The 18,820-nt window shown below is 29.8% G+C and overlaps 1 protein-coding gene across 5 annotated transcripts in view; it reads left to right on the forward strand.

Moving 5' to 3' along the window:
* ICA69 (islet cell autoantigen 1-like protein) overlaps positions 1-18,820 on the forward strand; it is a 74,209-nt gene that overhangs the window by 41,633 nt on the left and 13,756 nt on the right. For all 5 annotated transcript variants that reach the window (XM_076495677.1, XM_076495676.1, XM_076495681.1 and 2 more), the window contains exons 4-7: positions 2,460-2,532; positions 4,648-4,771; positions 6,237-6,435; positions 15,221-15,445. In XM_076495677.1, coding sequence (XP_076351792.1) covers positions 2,460-2,532; positions 4,648-4,771; positions 6,237-6,435; positions 15,221-15,445 — 621 coding nt within the window. The remainder of the gene's footprint in view (positions 1-2,459; positions 2,533-4,647; positions 4,772-6,236; positions 6,436-15,220; positions 15,446-18,820) is intronic.

The following is an 18,820-nucleotide window of genomic DNA, read 5'->3' on the forward strand; positions in this document are numbered from 1 at the left end:
TCGAGTACTTCATCTTGCTATTACAATAATGGTTACTCTTGTTGAGGAACATAAAAATCAAAAGAAGTGTCAAAATTGTGGAAACAAATTTGTAATCCACATGGTCTATGAAACTGACTTTTTTAGAAATACAAATTAGCTTGTTGATGGTTTCATTTGCCTAATGATACAATTGAAAATATTTAATGAAACCTGTATGTTGAGTTAATACAATGAGAAATAGTGCTCTCAAAGATACCTAATTACAGATAATGGAGCACATGCCCCAAACTGACAGGTTTCACCAAAAGAAAAATCACATTGAAAACAATCTGAATCAAACTCTAACTGAAATATATCAAATTTGTCATTTTTTTTCATGATCAATAAAATTAATAAAATAAAGAATGCCACAAAATGCTGGAGCAATAATTGGTAAGAATTGTATTGATTTCTGAGAAAAACATCTGGACAGAGCAGTGCTTAGGAAAGAATGAGCTTCTATTCAAATGCTTGTGCTCAAGGGGATTACTGTACAGAGAGGATGTATTATTTTTCTGCTGGTGAAATACTATGGTCTTATAATGATTACATCATAGGCTGGCACTATACACCCAATCCCCCCTTATTACCTTCATGTCATCCTGTATAACTGTGTTAACTTATGCTGAGTGATCAAGAAATGTGGAAATGTATAAGGAACAGACAGACAGACACTCACACACACATTGATGTTCATTTATATAGATTTCTTCAAGAAAGTTTCATTGTAATATATGAATCAGCAGCTAAGGAAAGAACTTCAAAATGAAGTATTGCTCTTCAGTGTCAAGAGAAATTGAAGAAATGGATGGAGTAATCCATGTAAACAGAATATATACCATATACCTACAAAGAACTGTGACATTACAATTCACCTTTACTTTAATTTTTATTATTTGTATTGACCATTATTTCATTTATTATGTTGAATCACCTAGTTTTAACAATTTATTTCATTGGAAGACTGATATTCTGAAATTTCTGAATAGGAGTTATTACATCTAATGTTCACTCATGAAGAAAATAATTATTATACAATTTTTTAATCTTAATTGTGAACAGTTAAGCCTGGAAAAGTGATATTGTAAGCAGTGACTACATGAAGAAAATTGTGAGTTCCAGTGCATTACTATACATGTAAAAGTACAAAGTATGTTCATCTCTGATTGAAAAAAAGAATAGGAAGATAATATATATAAATAATTTGATGTCAGGCAGAAAATGTGTTATAGGAATATATCTAAATTATTTCACTTACAGAGTTTAAGCAAGGAAGAAAATGAACACGGTATATAACATAAAGTGTAAAATAAATTTTATTTAGCAGAAACATAAAGAAATGAGTGCACTCACTGTTTACAGGGTGTAGCAGAGAGATTTCTGTAGTGACTTAATTAAAACTCAAACTGATTTTCTCCATCAGAGAAAGAAAGGTACTATATATAAAATTTTGTAGGATGCATGTGATATGCACATCATTGTTAGTCATTTTTAACAAGGAGGATATATATCTGTAAGATATGACTTATCAGTGGAAAAAATCAGTCCATCTTTACATAAAAAGTTCCCTTACACATGAATCTTTCCAACAAAAAGTATATTTGACACTAAAGAGGGAATGACTTATAGAAGTAGGTAGCTAAAATGAAAGTAGTCTATCCATATTCCGTGACCTGAATTATGCTGTAGAAACTATACACATTTATAAAAATGTACGTGTAAAAATTTCAGAACATTACTAGCTCATCTGATCAAACTAAAAAAAAGAAAAAAACAAAAAACTTTTACTAAGTTGTGCATCTTCTACAACCTAGAATTACAATTTGTAGTTTGGATATATTTTTGGCACAAATTTCTGTTTATTTGTATCCTTTGGTTTTTCTCTTTAACTCTTCATTCTAGTCGTGGGAGTGTTATAATGTTACTGTTAAGTCAATCCCACTATTGACAAATCCACTTGTTATTTTTATTAACAAAAAATGTATTAAAATGCTTGATTTTTACATTATTGTACTATTGACTTCAAATTGCTTGTGCTTGAAATGGCATGCTCTTTACTTTGGGAAATGCTGCTGTGGAGAATTGTCATAAATCATATAAACTATGCTATAAATGAAAAAAATGGTCAAAGAATGAAACTGCATGGATAGCTGTAATATTATTTTGTTGTTGCACAACTTGAGAGAGTTGCTGTCAGTGTGCATGATTTTTTGCAAAGAGTAACAAATACATAATGGAGGAACATAAAAACATCTCTGACACTGTTTATGTTATATTTCTGTAGATACTTCTTCTAGTAGTCTGTATTATACTACAGCAGTTTATACTCTCACTGAACTAAGGTATATGATATTCTTTTATGTGCATTAAAATTTATATATGTTATGGGAACTAAATGTTATCTTATTTAGATTTCATCAAAATATTTTTCTTTGCAGTTATTTGAAGCAATCAGTGAAACATGCAACACACTCATGAGAGTTTTAGAGAATTATCAGGATAAGATATGTGGTAAGTTTGTGAAATGGAATAGTTTCTGAGGCTTTAATATTTTGTAATTGCATTTTTTTTTTCTTGGCTGTCAAGTTTTCTGACTTGGATAATTGTTGAAACAGTATGTGCTTACATGTTTACTTTATCATTTGTATGTACAATTTTTGCTTGTCATTAGCTTTGAGGCACTCACCTAACCTCATGTATTTGCATAGCTGCATTGTAACTTGCAAGTTAGCATGTAACAAACCTTCGTTAGTAGGTGTATGAAACACCCTCCTAATGCAAGGATCCTTGTCTATATTGTAGAGCACAATCATCACTTCAAGATTAGACAATAAAAGAGGCATTAAAAGTGGGGAGAATCGGTGAGAAGAGGTATTTCTTGAAAGTATTAAATTCATATATATCTTACCTCTCTCACAGAATGGCTAGATTCCCATGCTAAAATGACAGATAGACCAGTGCTGAATTAACCTAAATGGACCCTCTTGCGGACAGTGTTTGAGGGTAATCCATGTAGCATGATGACCTCATTTGGAAGGTACTTGAAGATAACCTATGTAGCATAATGACTCCCTTTGGAAAGGTCATAAAGATAAGTCATGTAATGTGATACCCTAAAACTAGGAAATCAAGGGTTGCATCTCTGGGAGGCTGAACTTCTTCTGTTACAGGGTATAATCTTTGTGCACAGTAAAGATACATATTGCTAAACTGGTCAGAAAGGAAGCAACACCAGTAGGGAAAATAGACATGTTAGGTATGCTTGGTTGGTCAACTGAAGTCCAAAACCAGGCTGCATCAGGTATATGTCTTTCAGTCCATGATAGGAGGTGGTTCTCAACCATCTTTATCTCTAGACCTGTTAGCAAAAGGGAAAAGTTACTTCCTTTATGACCACCTTGGAACCAAACACCTGGGCAGAGATAGTAATGAGGAAAATAAACATAGGAAGTCAACTCCAGTCCAAAATCCAGTGGCATCGGGTATTTTTCATCCTGTTTGTGATAGGTGGAGATCCTCTACCAACCATGTGAGATGGCCATGTACTGTTCCATCAATAGATTTACCAATAATTGACATACAGACAGTATTAGGATGGAGGAAAACCAGCTAGTCAGAAAGTACATTAATATATTTGAGGATTACCACAAGTCACCAAACAAGTTAAATTTTTATAGAGGTCAGGCAGTACACAAGGATAATTTATGAATGACACTTTGTGTCCAACATGTATTGGTAATGTTTGAAAAGGTAGTATCTGTTTGACCTGTAATTTGTTTTTTAAAAAATAAATACCAAAACAGGAATGTATGCACTTTATAATAAATATCTAAAATAGTGCATAATATATGCACAAAAATGTTTTTAAATAAAATGCAGAAAACAATATTGTAGCAGTAGAAAGTTTATCACACCTTAGAAATTATAGATCTAGATATCCTGCCTATGACTCAAGCATATAATTACCATTTCACTAAACTTTGGTACCACAGTACAGTTAAAATAAAGTTAAAAGTCTTTGTATAAATAATTTTTACACTTAGAACCTGAAGGTTTCTACTATACAATGGTTAACGTACTGAAGTGTGGTTTCAATGTTTCATGGCTAATGCCTTGTTTTCACTGAACAAAAATCAGACTCTGGGTCATGTATGCATTTTAAGAGTAAATGTAGAATCCTGCTGTTCAGTTAGAATATCCCATGGGTTGATGGTGTGTGATGTTGAATAGCTACCTTCCCTGTAGTCTTATCATTTCAAAATAATGGGCAGTTAGTACAAATACACCTTAAATAGCTTTGAACGAAATTCGGCAACAAATAACTTTTGTAAGTATTCTACTTCTGATTAAAATTCTATGATAGCATGGTCAGTTTTCAGTTAGTTTAGTGACATTTGAAATATCCAGAAAGACTAATTTAATATAAAGTTTTGTATAAGTATTTGAAAATGGGTTGATTTATTTAAATGTCTTGCTTAACTAATACAAGTGTAAATAATAATTCCTTTTAAGATATGTCAAACTTGAATATCTTAAATGCCAGAATGCTCAAACATTTTGGTGAACAAAGCATGACTAATCAAGTGACCATATTATGTGTATAATGAGTTACTCCATAATTTTTAGCACTGTCTCAGGAAGAGAATGCAATGGGTCGATTTCTAAAGGAGTGTGGAAAACATGATAAAACAAGAGCAGGGAAAATGATGACATCAACTGGAAAAACACTGAGTTACACAGCTCAACAGAGGTTTGTCTTGTTGTGTGAGTTCCTAAGCTAGTGAGAAAAATGCTTCTTAGATACATACTTAATGTGTAGTACTTGTAATGGCATATTTTCAAAAAACAGTGTATTTTAACAATTTGAATTTTCAGTGTATTTGGCACCTGTTTCACAAAAATACAGCATGTTGTGTTACATGTGACATGAGATTATTTTAATTTTAGTAAAAAATACTGTTATTCAACATGCTACTTGTTTGTAGTTGAATGTCATTGTGAAAATTCTTTTTTTGACAAGGAGAGAACAATGTTTCGACCTTCCTATGTCATCTTCACGTTAAGAAAGAGTTTGAATGTGGCTGTTGATGGACACGTGTTAGGGACACGTAATTAGTATAGGTATAAAGGTATTCCTTTATATTGGTTTAGTTTTGGTTTTAGTTGCTGTATAAGTCAGGCTTCTTTAATTTTGCATTTGTTTATGTTTATTTCCCTACTTAATATCTGTGTGTTTTCTATGGTTATGTTGTGTGTATTTGATTTGCAGTGTTTGAAAATGTGTGAAGGTGACTTTTTATGTTCTTTGAATCTGATTTCCATTTTTCTACTTGTTTCTCCAATATAGAAGTCTTGGCAGTTATCACATTGTATTTTATAAATAATGTTGGTGTGGTGTTTGTCAGTGTTGTTTTTACATAATATAGACCTCAGTTTTGTGCTTGATTTTTGAATAAATTTGGTATCAACTAGAATGTCATATTTTGTTACTAGTTTTTGCCAAATGTTGGTTATTTTTCTGCTGATGTCGGGAATATATGGTATGCAGCAGTATAAGGTTTTGTGATTTTTTTAAATCGTGGGGTGTATTTACTTTTGTTAGTTGATATGGCTTTTTGTCTGGGTGTGTGGGTATAATGTTTTCTACAGTTTGTGGAGGAAGCTGGTTGATGTTGATGAATGAGAAGGTTGAAATGTTGTTCACTCCTCTACATAGTGCTTTCTATATCCATACCAGCCATTTTTACATATGTAATGATGTTGATGAAGTATTGTTTTATTTTGTCTGATTCATCATTATTTTTATCTGGTGAGCATAATTTTATGGCTGTGTTTATTTGGTTTCTTAGTAATTTGATATTTTTTTTGTTTTGTTTCATGTGCTGAGGTCCAAGAAATGTATAGTCCAGTATGGGTGATTTTTCGGTGGATTTCTGTTTTAAGTTGTGTATCGGTTCTTGTAATTTTGAGGTTAAGAAATGATATTTTATTGCTTTCTTCTTGTTCACATATGAAGTTAATGTTGGGATTTAATGTGATTGAAAAAATTGTGTTTGAATTATTTCTGGTTTTCTTATTCCATTATTATTTCACTAAATACTATGTTTGCATATGTATAATTTTTTATTTGTGAGAATGATACAATGGAAAACTTATGTAAACTAGTTTATTTTCATGGATTTTGCATAGTAATTTGGCTAATTGTCAAAATATAGGTTGTCCCTGAGAGTTCCTTTGGTAAGAATTTATCAAGAAGTGGAAACCTTTAACTACCGAGCTGTTGCTGATACTCTTCTCACTGTGGAGAAGATGGAGAAATCAAGAAACATGTATCGAGGTGCTTTGATGTGGATGAAAGATGTTTCACAACAGCTTGATCCAGACACTTACAAACAATTAGAGAAATTCGGAAAGGTAAAAACTGTTAGTGAAGTCCATGAAATGTGTTACATATAACATTTGTAAATTCTTATATCATTTTATTGTCTCAGAATTAAAATATAACGAGACTGTAGGACAGCTTAATAAAATATGGATCAAAATGCTTAGATTTGAGGTTTTGGTTTTGTTTAATATAAGGTCTGTAACCTTTAATTGTACATTCTGAAACTCTGGTTTCCTGTTTATTGTTTTTTGGGTATTAGAATCTGTATTTTCACAGAATAATTGTGAAAATCAGCCAGTTACTTGTTGGTTAAATCATATTGCCACATCTCTATTCTGTGCGAATTGTTTAACCATTTTGCTACAGTTAGGGGTCAGAGGGAACGTCATTATAGACCTACATTAAACATTTTACTGAGCAATTATTTTATGAATATATGTGAATACATTTGGTATCAAATTGTATATTATAATTGAAGTTTTAATATTATACATTGGTTAATTTCTTAATTTAAAATTAAATATTAAATTATCTATTTTTGTTTATCAGATGGTGTTTTCAATGCAGCTGTAGTTCAGATTAGATGTTTTTGATTTTTAAATACAAAGTCTGTAGTTTTTTTGTGAAATAGAAACTCAAATTACTGATACTGACAAGCTAGAATATAAAATAAGAAACTCCTATTTTTGAGATATTATATTTAGTGAATCAGATAAGTCAGTCCTGCCCACCTTTTCCATCTTTGGAAATGTTTGTTTACTTGCACCTTCTTTGCTCTGTGATGTGTTTATAACAAAGCAAAAGTTCAGAATTCTCCCTTGTGGTTTTCTTAGCTTTTGCAAACTATATTCATCATAAAACTTATCTATGACATAGTAGAATTTTAAAGGATATGGTAAGATGAAATGGTTCTCGAAAAAGATTATTTTTTTCAGACCCAAATACAGCTTAGTTAGTAAGATTGAATAATTACAGTAACATTATAAGGTATTGGTGAAGTAATTTGTGATATTTTATTTTTAAATTCATACATAAAACCCAAAAAACTTGCTTTGTTTTACATACCTCTTGGGTGAAGTTTGACATAACTTAGCAAATCATGGTAAAAGAGTACAAATTTCGTAAATAGAAGAAATCATTATTTTTTATCTTTCTGTGTTTACTGTTCTATGTTTTAAGAAAAGTAACTGAAATTTAAAAAAATATTTATAAATAGTAATAAAATATATATATATGTATACAAAATATATTACAACTGAAATGATTGTATTTTATAAAGCACTGGTTCATTAAAACAAAGTTAACAGTTACACTTTGTAATGGCCAGTTTTATGCTACTGAGTATGATAATATAGTTTCGTATGCTGCATGCAATTTCTGGAATGTTAGAAACAGTTGATAGGTTAAAAAACAAAAATAAAAGATATAAATAGAATTATAATGTTACAAGATTTAAGCTATTTTGAATAAACATTTGTGGTTTTGTATTATAAACTGTTGTCATTTTAGAACAAATAAAGTAAAATTTAGACCTATTTTCTAATGACTTTTGGTGGTTACAAAGTCAGTCAAATAGACCAAACCTGTAAAGAGATTAACATAGAAAATAACAAAATGTAAAGTTTTATTGATAAAAAGTTGTTTATTAAGGAGGGTTTTAGAGGTTACACATGAAATGTGAGATTTTGAGACAAAGAATTATTTTAATCTTAATTTAAAATTCACTTTACACTTGCACTAGTAAAAAAAAATTGATATATTAATGTATAGATCTTTAGTAAAAATGTTCCCTTAAAAACTGATTTCTTGTATGCAAAGGACATGTAATGATTATTAAAAATCTTGAAAAATTTTGTCAACAAAGATATACTATATTAAGTTATAGCACGAAACTATAACAAGAATAAAATGACTGTGAGGCCAGTCTCTTGGACTGAGCTTGCAGTGAGAGAGTTAAATAAAACCTGATTTAAATCTCAGTTATAATTTACAAATACTAAATTTCTTAGATTTTACAATAAGAACTGTAGTTTTTATTTCTGGAAATTTAATGGTATGTATATATATATATAGAAAATTTGTGGTTATTTTAGATAAAATGAGTAAAATATTTCTTTGTACATTTAAATCAGTTACAAGAAATTCAATATTTTTGTTAACTCTCTCATGATGATGTTGGTTCAACTGACTGACCTTGTAACCACTTTTGTACTTGTTATAGTTTCTGTTTTATAACTTATTACATTCATTTTGGTTGTTTATTTTATAACTCTGTAACCAGACACGATTAAAGGCTATAAAAATTATGCTTTGCCTGAGCAATGACAATATTATAATAAACAATTTATGTTAAACTTTGTACTTCTTGGATGGGTGATCAATAACTTAGATAAGACAGAAGGCTTAGAAAGCAAATACACACTAGGGGAAATTGTTTTTTATATTGTAATTGAAACTTTTATATTATTAGCTACATTTTTGTGCTATATTTATTGCTATATCATGAAAAGGACATAACTAGTTTTTTGGGAATAACATTAAAAAATCCTTGTGACATGGTGAGAGGGTTAATTAAATAGTTGCTCTGTACTGGAAAATTGAACTTGTAGGTCTACAGTTAAGGCAAAAGTTAAACTTACAGGACAGCATTTAAGAACACATGACAGTTTAGCAGTTTAGTAAGTATATGAAAGCTAATGATTAAATACAAGAAAATATCACTTGAAAATCATTGTATGAAGAAATTGACTTTGAAAAGTATCTTTTAACCACCATGATTTCCACAATTGCACTTTGACAGTAACTGTCATTTTCATAAAATATGTATATAAATTTGTAACAAATTCTTCTATTTCTCATGTATTTATAAAATTTCTTAAAATTAGGAGAACTGATTTTGACATTTTTAGTAATATTTCCTATGTTTCAGTTTATTGCTTAAAAGATATGTAATCAATTAAATTTATAAACATTGTGTTACATATTAATAGTAATCCTTGAGCATTGTGCATTATAGAGAAAATATGATTATTTGTTACAATAAGAGCTGTGGAAATTTCCTCTTATTAGACAAAAGTGACATGACATTGGTTAGACATCAGTGAGATAGCTCTAGCAGTAGAGCACACTGGCTTGGCTTAGCTTAGGTTGATGGTTATTAGTATTGTTCACATTTAATTTAGTAGTTTAGAAGAGATCTCTACCTTTCTTACAAAATCTTCAAATGTTGTTTTCTTATGATTTTTCAGTTATTGTTATCATGAAATTTAGTAGTTTAGGTTTTGAATGATCAAGAAATATGTGCATCACCAGTGTACATATGCATCAGTTTCTTTTATTCTTTGCAGTCTTGTTTTTGCCATTAAATGGGAAGTTGGTAATATACAAATTTTAGGTCTTTAATTTAAAACACAAAATTCTCCTAAAATATGCTATGAGTAGAACCTGCAATTAAACAACTTTTAGTTAAGGTCAAAATATTAAGTAACTTTCTGTTTCATTTAGATGGAGTATGAACTGTATGGTTTTCTTTAAGTCTTGTATGATGTAAGGATATTATAAAAGTCAGTTTTTTAAACTTCTGAAAACAGGTTCAAGTTTTTGTTTTTATTTCTTACTTCATTCAAACAAGTACTTTTCTTTCAAAATGTTTTCTTCAGTGGTCCATACCTTGAAAGTTCTTTAGTTCATTGATTGGAAAGACATAAATTATGATATTTTCTATGTAAGACCCTCCAACCTTAGTTTCAAAGTTTATTGATGTTATACTGACCCTAAACTTTTGGGAGATTAAAAGGTAAGTGTGGTTCTTCTTCAGTATAATGCAGTTTAAAACCACTAGTTTTGAAATTTATGCAATCTCTTATTTTAGTATGATAAAGTACGTGTTTGAAATGAGTTCCAAAATTAGAAGCTTATTTATTAATACAATATTAAGTTTTGTAACTAGATGGTAACAGTCAACTATTTCTTAAAGTAACTGTAAAATAGGATATATATAACATGTGTAATATATATATTAGGGAAAGAGAGCATATTTTATTTCTACTTATTATAGTATAATGCAGGTACTCTGTGCTGACTAAAGTGTATCTGTAACACGTGTGAATGGGCCTGTTCGCAAAAACAAACTTATTGAATATTTAGTGTACAACATGTTGTGTAATGTGATATATACAATAACTAACTGCAAAGTTTTAGTTTCATTTAATTGTTATGGAATTTGTTCTCTTAGCTTAACTGTACTGTTTTCATAAAAATCTACTTTTGTTATGCGAGTTACAGTTTCAACTTCAAGGCACTCTCATTTGTTTGTCCACTTCCTTATTCCTGTGTACTTCCTCTTTCCTTTTGTATTTTATTTATTTTTATTTGTTCCTATATTCTCATACACAGTCATTAGGACAATAATACTTTATTACTGTTGATAATCAAGAATCATCACTGAAATAGTATTTGTGTACTCACAATCTTAGGGCCCACAGTCTAAAACTTTAAATATCCCTTAATATGTGGTACCTTTTGAGAAAGTTAGTTATCAGTTTGTCATAACTGTTAAACTGCTTCTTGTTCAAATATTCAATGGTATCAAGTTTTAGACTATCTAACCTCACATTCAGTTAATTCAAGTACCATGTTTCTGAGTTCATCTGTTCCAAGGAGTTATTTGTATGAAACATTTAATTCTATTACAACATGTTGCAAAGTACAACACATTATGTAATTTGCAGTATATTTTCTTTCATAAATAAAATTATTCAAAACTTGACAAGAACTTTGATAAAAGTATGTAGTTTGAGAAAAGATGAAATATTTATAATAAAAATTTATTTATTTTACTTACTTGCACTCAGACTCTGAATAATTCACCTGCAAAGTGATTTTCACTTTGAATATAAAAATACTATTTATTATCTTAGTTTTATATTTCTCTTGCATAATCTCTAGAACCTCCAAAATAAATAACAAAAGTTTTATATGGTAAATGTTTATATTGTATTTTCATTTTCTTTACCATATTACTATGTGTACCTATTATCATCAGTGGACAGCACAGTGAAATGCTTAAAATTAAGAAATAAAAATGTGCATATATATTTTTAACTCTTTGTTGAATAGCCTTCTATGGAACATGAATAATTTTATATTCTTCCATTTTTTACTTTAATTTATTTTTCATAGTTTATTTTCCTTTTTTATTCTTTACCAGTGACATGTCAACAGGTACCCATGAACAACAGAATCGTATGAAGTGTAGAAATACCCTAACCTCAGGAATCATATTTGTATACACACTTAGTAGTAAAACCTCACAGAATAAGGAAAGCTTTGGTTATTTTATAAAAATTATTAAATCTTTCAAATATGAATTTTAAAACAGGAATAATGCATAACTAGGTAAAATATAAAACCTAAATACAGTTTAATCATTTCTACAGGTGTAACATATTTTAGGTAGAAACAGCTGAAGTGTTATCATAAACAAAGCCACCAATGATGATAATTCAACCAGTATATACAACAATTTTGAATGTATCTCAGTGACATGCAGAAAGGAGTTCAAGAATGGCATTGTTAAAGAAATGATTCAAGTCTTACTTATCTGACATTTTTTCACTTGAAACACTAACAGATTTACTGTCTCCTTTCTCAGTGACTGAAAGTACCAGCATTTGTACAAGCATACAGCTTTTTTTCCTTCTCACCATTCACTTCATTAGTTTACTGTGCTTAATAAAGATCCCCACACAATATATAGCAGCTTGCTGTTTTTCTTGGAAAGGTTCTTACTCTGAGAAATATTTTTCTCACCTGAGTGTGAAGTTGCTCTGGTTAGTAAATTTCATGTTGAAAATATTGTGAACAGCAAATATACTGAACTAACCAAACAATGAAATAATATGTTTTTATCACTTCACTAAGAATGGTTTATTAAATTAGTATACTTATCAATTGGTTTATTTTAAGTTTTGATCTATATAGGTAACATGCTTTGAAAAGAAGTTAACATTAATAAAATACCTCCTTGTGAACTCCATCAACACTGATTGATGACAAATGTGGAGCTCTGTAGAAACTTCCTTATTTAGTCTTTGGACATTCAGATCTTGTACCACCATAATGATCTATGTTCATTTAATTCTTCCATTTATTTAAAGTGAAGTTAGGAGAGACATCCCATCTAACACCTATGAAAGTTCTAGGCTGCTACTGAGTCCTTAAGTTTGTGGCTTAAACAGGAAATCCTGCATATCTTTTTCTGATCTGAGGATCCCACATCCAAGAATTAATTCCTCTGAGCCTGTTGCACAGAAAAAGAAATGATTATAAAAACTTATGAATGAAAGTAAAGAATGTAATGATATATAAATTACACTTTGCCTGTTACATCCATTACAAAAAAAGCCTTTTACTCTATACCTGGATTCAACAAGCTGACTGGGATATGACAAACATGGTACTGGTTGAATTACTTGAATTACAACTTTTTAAATCTGAAGTACACTACATTTTTGAATTATAATTGTCAGTATTGTGTAGGATTATATTTAGTTTTGGGTGCTTCATCTTTCAGCATTTAAAGTGTAATTATTAGGTTATATAATGTTGTTATAAAAATATATTGTGGTACATGTCAAATATCAATAGATTTGTGAAATCTTCCACTTACAACAAAGTCACTTGATGAGTAAGACAACTTCATTATGTTAATAAATTGGGTATTCTTCAATTATTTCTGCCAGGCTAATATGAGTTACGAGTTTGAGTAATATGTTAGTGAAGTCTTGGACTTCTACTGCCTAGAGTTTTTTTATTACTACCCAAGAAACCAGTGTCATGCATTGCCTTGCTAAAACATTTTGAAATGTTGTATTATAAAGCGATAATTAAAATGTTGAAAATCACTCATTTATGAAATGCTTTTTAATGTTAGAAGTGTCATTTAAACATTCTTGGTATATTCATAATGTGGAGAATAAACTGAAAGTAGAAAAACAACAACAAAACTTAAGAGTTTGTTTTGATTTTCATAAATTCATATAAAAGTTATGAACTTTTGCATGGCACTATTTTTCTGCTGCTACTCATATTATAAGTTATCTTTAATTTATATTTATACAGTTCTTATTGTTATTCTGAAAATGTACTTGAGAATTACTTTTATTTTCTCAGTGTGTGGTTGCTTTTTCTTTTATGATGAAGGGAGAAATTAGATGAACAAAACTCACTAAAGGAAGGGTAGGGATCCCCAGGAGGTTGTTAGAAAACTCCAGTCTGCCTTTTTGATGCATTATACAAGATTAGCAAATAATAATTTGTAGCTAAACCTTCAGAGCATTATTATTTTATTTGTCATGAAACTTTAAAAATCTTAGTAAATAGTAACTGTAAACAGTGTTTGTAACTGCCATACAGTGTGAATTTCATTGTCTGCAGTCTTCTTGGAATGTCATGGTGGACAAGTTCTTATAGCACCTAATCTTGTTCTATATTACGTGGAACTTATTCCACCTATTCTATCTGTTCTCAGTTTTTAAGGAAAATTAGAAGGTGTTTTTCTGACATCTGTGAAGTTTTTAATTGCCTCTCTTTATCTTTGATTACAAATTAATACAGTGCCAGCTTTTGAAAGGAACATCAATCCTTGATGTGTTTTGGCTAAATGAGAACTCTGTCTTTGTTCTACATCATTAACATTTTTCATAAATACTTCACTGTCTTATAGTGGATATAGTATTCCTTTTTGGCAGGTATTCTTTTAAATGCTTTCAATTCTTTTGATTGAGATTTTTACATCTTGCCAGCTGTGCTCTTAGTCATAGTATAATGTATAATGATGATATTTCATAATGCGTGCACTTTCTGACACTATTATGTGTCACAACTTTTATGAAACATTCCGAAAATTCCCTTTCATTACTAAGAGTAAGTCAACATTAATCACTGTAATCTCCATCCTCTGAAAGGCAAGAAGTTAAAAGTCTTATAGATCATTTTCAGGAAAAACTGCTTGTATATAATGTAGTTTATAGCCACTGAGGTCTTTTTGTTTTGTTTTTTAACAAGAAAAATGGATCATTGTCTATTAATCATGTTGTAAAATATTTTCAGATCTCATTTCAAATAATGATATTCATAAATAGCTTTCATCACTGTTTTCTTACAAGGAAAATAATAGTTGTTTACATCAATAGACCTACAGTTCGACTAACAAAGCTGATACTTTCTCCCTGGTCCTCTATGGACTTGCAATGCTAAAATATGCAGCAGATAGCTTTATGTGACTTTGCTCTAAAACAAAGAACTTTATCTCTGTAAATATAACACTTATAAATACTCTGTTAATGTATTTGTCTCCTAGCTATAAAAGAACGTAGATGAAGAATGTCAAAATAGTGTGAAATTATAAATTTTAATGTGGTTCAGGAAAATTCATGAAAATAAGTTGTGAGATTTGACTTATTGAAGTGAAATTAATGAAACTAAGAACCTTATCAGTTATATGGTCTGCAGTTATGCAGCACTGGTAATAACCGTTTTTTTAGAATTCTGATTACAGGAAATATACGTATCTGGTTGAACAGTATAAAATTGAGGCTTGACAAAATTACACAGTGGTGATATAACTTGGGTTTCAAATTTATTTATTGTTTTCATGTTTGTGTTACTACTGTTTGTTGTTAAAAAGATTTTTTCGTTCACAGAGATTGACTACAACCTTCTGTTTATTCACTTCATGTGATATAGTATTAAATTATTGAAATCAAAATCATTGCTTAAGTTTCATTATTTTTCTCCTTTCAAATGTAATAGGTCCAGAGTTACGTCAAAAAAACAAAAACCAGATTTGATAAAATGAAGGTTGACACTCTTCAAAAGGTTGATCTACTATCAGCTTCTCGATGCAACATGCTCTCTCTTGCTCTTGCAACATACCAATGTACATTGCTTCAGTTCTGGGAGAAAACTTCTCGCACAATGTCTGCTGTAGCTGAAAGTTTCAAAGGATATCAACATTATGAGTTCTCTATGTTAAAGGTAAGATACCAAGAGAATATTATTTTTGAACATGGGGCCAGACATGGTCTAGTGGTTAGCATGCTAATCTGCATATCAGTAGATTTCCAGTTTGCGTTACAGTATGTTGTTGACTGTTTTGTATTATTAGCTGTGGGGAGTTATAAGTGTAACAGTTAGTCTTGTTATTTAGTTAGAAATATGTGAATGTTGCTGACTGGTTGTCTTTTCTCTAATCAATACTTATAAGTTAGCCATATCTGAGCTGTTCAATTTAGGTGTTGTGTAAGGTGAAATTTAGATTGAAACTTTGATTTACAATATAAAATGTTATTTCAGATGTTATTTGAACATCAATACAGAACTTTGTTACATAGTAATCTAATCTCTTTCATGTTATTTGATGTTTCATATTTAGTAAGATGATAAGATTTGATTTCATGATGCAACTTACTGTTAAAATGCTTGTCATAACAGTATAAGTACGTATATATTTTTCTAAGAAAAATGTTTTCTTAAGGTTTAATCTATAGCTTGTAATTTCATGATCATAAAATAGAAATCAGAAGATATATATATGTTTCTGGGAAGTGTTTCTCAATATCTAATATATAGCTTTATCTTACTTCCATAAACTTGTGATCATAAGACAGGTATCAATGCATACAGAGCTATACAAATACTTTGATTTGTTTGGATGCAGTTTGTAAGAGATCAGCAAGCATGTGAAATCAGAAATGAAAGTTTGAAAGTGACTCTTCACAATGGTGAAGTTTTGGTTATATTTAAGAAGGATTGAAATTGTTATTTATATCATTCAACCAGTCTCATACAACATTATTTGCATAATTTATTTATTGTTACATACAATGATGAAAATGCATTGTTTAGTCTTTTACTTTAAAAATGCTTGTGCATTGTACCAATAACAAAATATTTATTAAATATTCCCTGACATTTTTTGAAAAATAAACAAGATACATAGATATAGGTATTGGAAGGAATCTGTGATGTATCTGTCAAAGATGCAAGTGTAAGCCTAGTGAGGTGACTGGAAAACTTAAAAATTATTAATACTATATATTATTTACCAACACCTAGTTAGTGACCAAAGATGAGTATATAAAATGACAAGGAAAAAATTCAAAATATTTTTTATCATTTCTTTGATGAGCAATTTCGTCTTCCTCCACCTACTCCGGTGTCTGAATAATTCATTACTTAAAAACTGAAGTTCAATAAATTTGTTAAAAAAAAGAAATATCTTTCCTATTCAGGGATATAAAAATGAAGATAAATTAGTATATCTAAAGTGGATATCTAAAGGACTTTTGTAATTTTATGCAAAGTTTTATTTAAAACTCATTTGAATTCAAATTTTGAACCATTTCTAGTGCCTAAAACTTCTCTAATTTGAGCATACTGGCACAAACCAAACTACCTATATCAATGTTAAAATAAACTCAAATCCATATTAGTGATTGACAAAAATATGTCATCTGTTACTTGATGGTTTTCTATTATTGATGAAGTCCTGATATTGTCATAAAAATTATAATTAGTCAGAGCTTGTGTAATCTGTTCCTTCTATGCAGCGAGTGATAGAAGTAATATAGAAAGTTGAATGAAGGATATTGGATAGGAAAATTTATAGAGTTGCCTTATGACAACCCAATCATTTATGTGATGTGAGTTCAGAGATGTAAAATGCAATTAACTGATTAATTTCAAGTTTGTTTAGTGTTAATAAAGTATTGTAGCTCTTCTCTTTATTACACTTAATTATTAACAATGTTGATTTTGAGTTCTGATCTATGTAGGTAGTACGTTTTATTCTTCTGTGAAAAGTAAATATATGGCATAATTATATAGTGAAATAAAATAATTATTACAATTTATAACTGCTATATTTTTCATTAAAATTCCTTTACGTGCCTGAGATCCAATTAATGTTTGTTTATTTTTAAATAGTCAATGCACCTGTCCTTAATTTATGTAACCACATTATAGCTCAAGCATTGAAGATCCTTCACTTGAAATTATTTAGTCCACAGGATATTTATATAACATTATTGGTAGATAATTTCATTTTAGTAAAGACTGATAGATGTAAAATAACTGAAGAAAATAACTGATTTCAGATATTAATTTTCTAGTTTCAGCTCATTTTCTTTTTAACTTTGGTCTCTAAGTGGCATTTTAGTAGGTTTTGGAGCCAAAACTTTAAATATAATACACACTGCAGATACTCTTTGTGATAGACATCTACCAAAATAAAACCAAAATCTAGAAAACTATCGTCATATTTCCAATATTTTTGTGTCTTCACAACTTTGCCACTGGTCTATGGTTCGCCATCCTTTTTTTTCACTCCCACACTTCTTATTAATGTTAAAAAATATTTACATTTTTATGCACAAAGACTAAAAATCAACAAAATAATTCACTGAACTTCGCTACACCTCGCAGACACTTGATCACAACACCCTTCAGTTATTTTGATTACTGACGGACCTGGAGAGTCGACTGGTATTTATATACAAAATCTAAGAAGCGAGAAAGTTCTAGATGTTACTGGCCTAGCCAGAAGTACAAGTAAATAAATACATGTCAAACATTCAAAAATATCATCAAAGGAATGTTGCATGATCTAATGTTAAAACTGAACTACCTCAAGCTAGTAGTTTGCATGGTGTCCGACAGATGTCGACATTACAGTGTTTCCCTTGAAACTTTGAAATATCCTGCGGCACTCCTGTGAGTTCTCGTGATGCCACAGCGCACAGTTTGGGAACCGATGGCATATAATGAGTAGTTAGACATGGGTCAAAGGGCAATAAAACAATAAAATTTAAGTATAAATAGATCTGTGCTGTTATCGGTTTAAAGATACTTAGGATAAACATTCTAGATAAACAATGTAGTTTCACATTCTACTTTAATGTTATTCTAAAAAGAAAATAAAAATAGAAATTTAGATTTTTTTTTCAACTTTTTTGGCAGTTATATTAATATTGCCATTAGACATCATTATAACTAATAGAAAGAGCAGATTATATGCTTCACCACTCAAATAATGGTCTATTTTGTTTTTTTATTAGTGGCAATACAGAGTTCAGTGTGTTTCGACTAAAGACATTGCTTCAAGCACTAATGGTATTTCTAAAACTGTTTATAGGTTAGGTTAGGTTAGAAGGCCAGATGCATGATGTAACTCAATAGATTATTTATTTTAATTTCCACCAGATGGTTTATCGCCTTACTATGTTACTTATACCTGGTTCAAAGGGAAATATGAACAACAAAATTAATTTAAAGCAAAGGTGAAACCTATAAAAGCATGACACTACTTAGAATAAATAATCATAATTGCATTTTATGATCTGCAGTCAGTCT

Source organism: Tachypleus tridentatus, chromosome 3 (genome assembly GCF_004210375.1).
Source record: "Tachypleus tridentatus isolate NWPU-2018 chromosome 3, ASM421037v1, whole genome shotgun sequence".
In the NCBI taxonomy this organism is placed as follows: domain Eukaryota; kingdom Metazoa; phylum Arthropoda; class Merostomata; order Xiphosura; family Limulidae; genus Tachypleus; species Tachypleus tridentatus.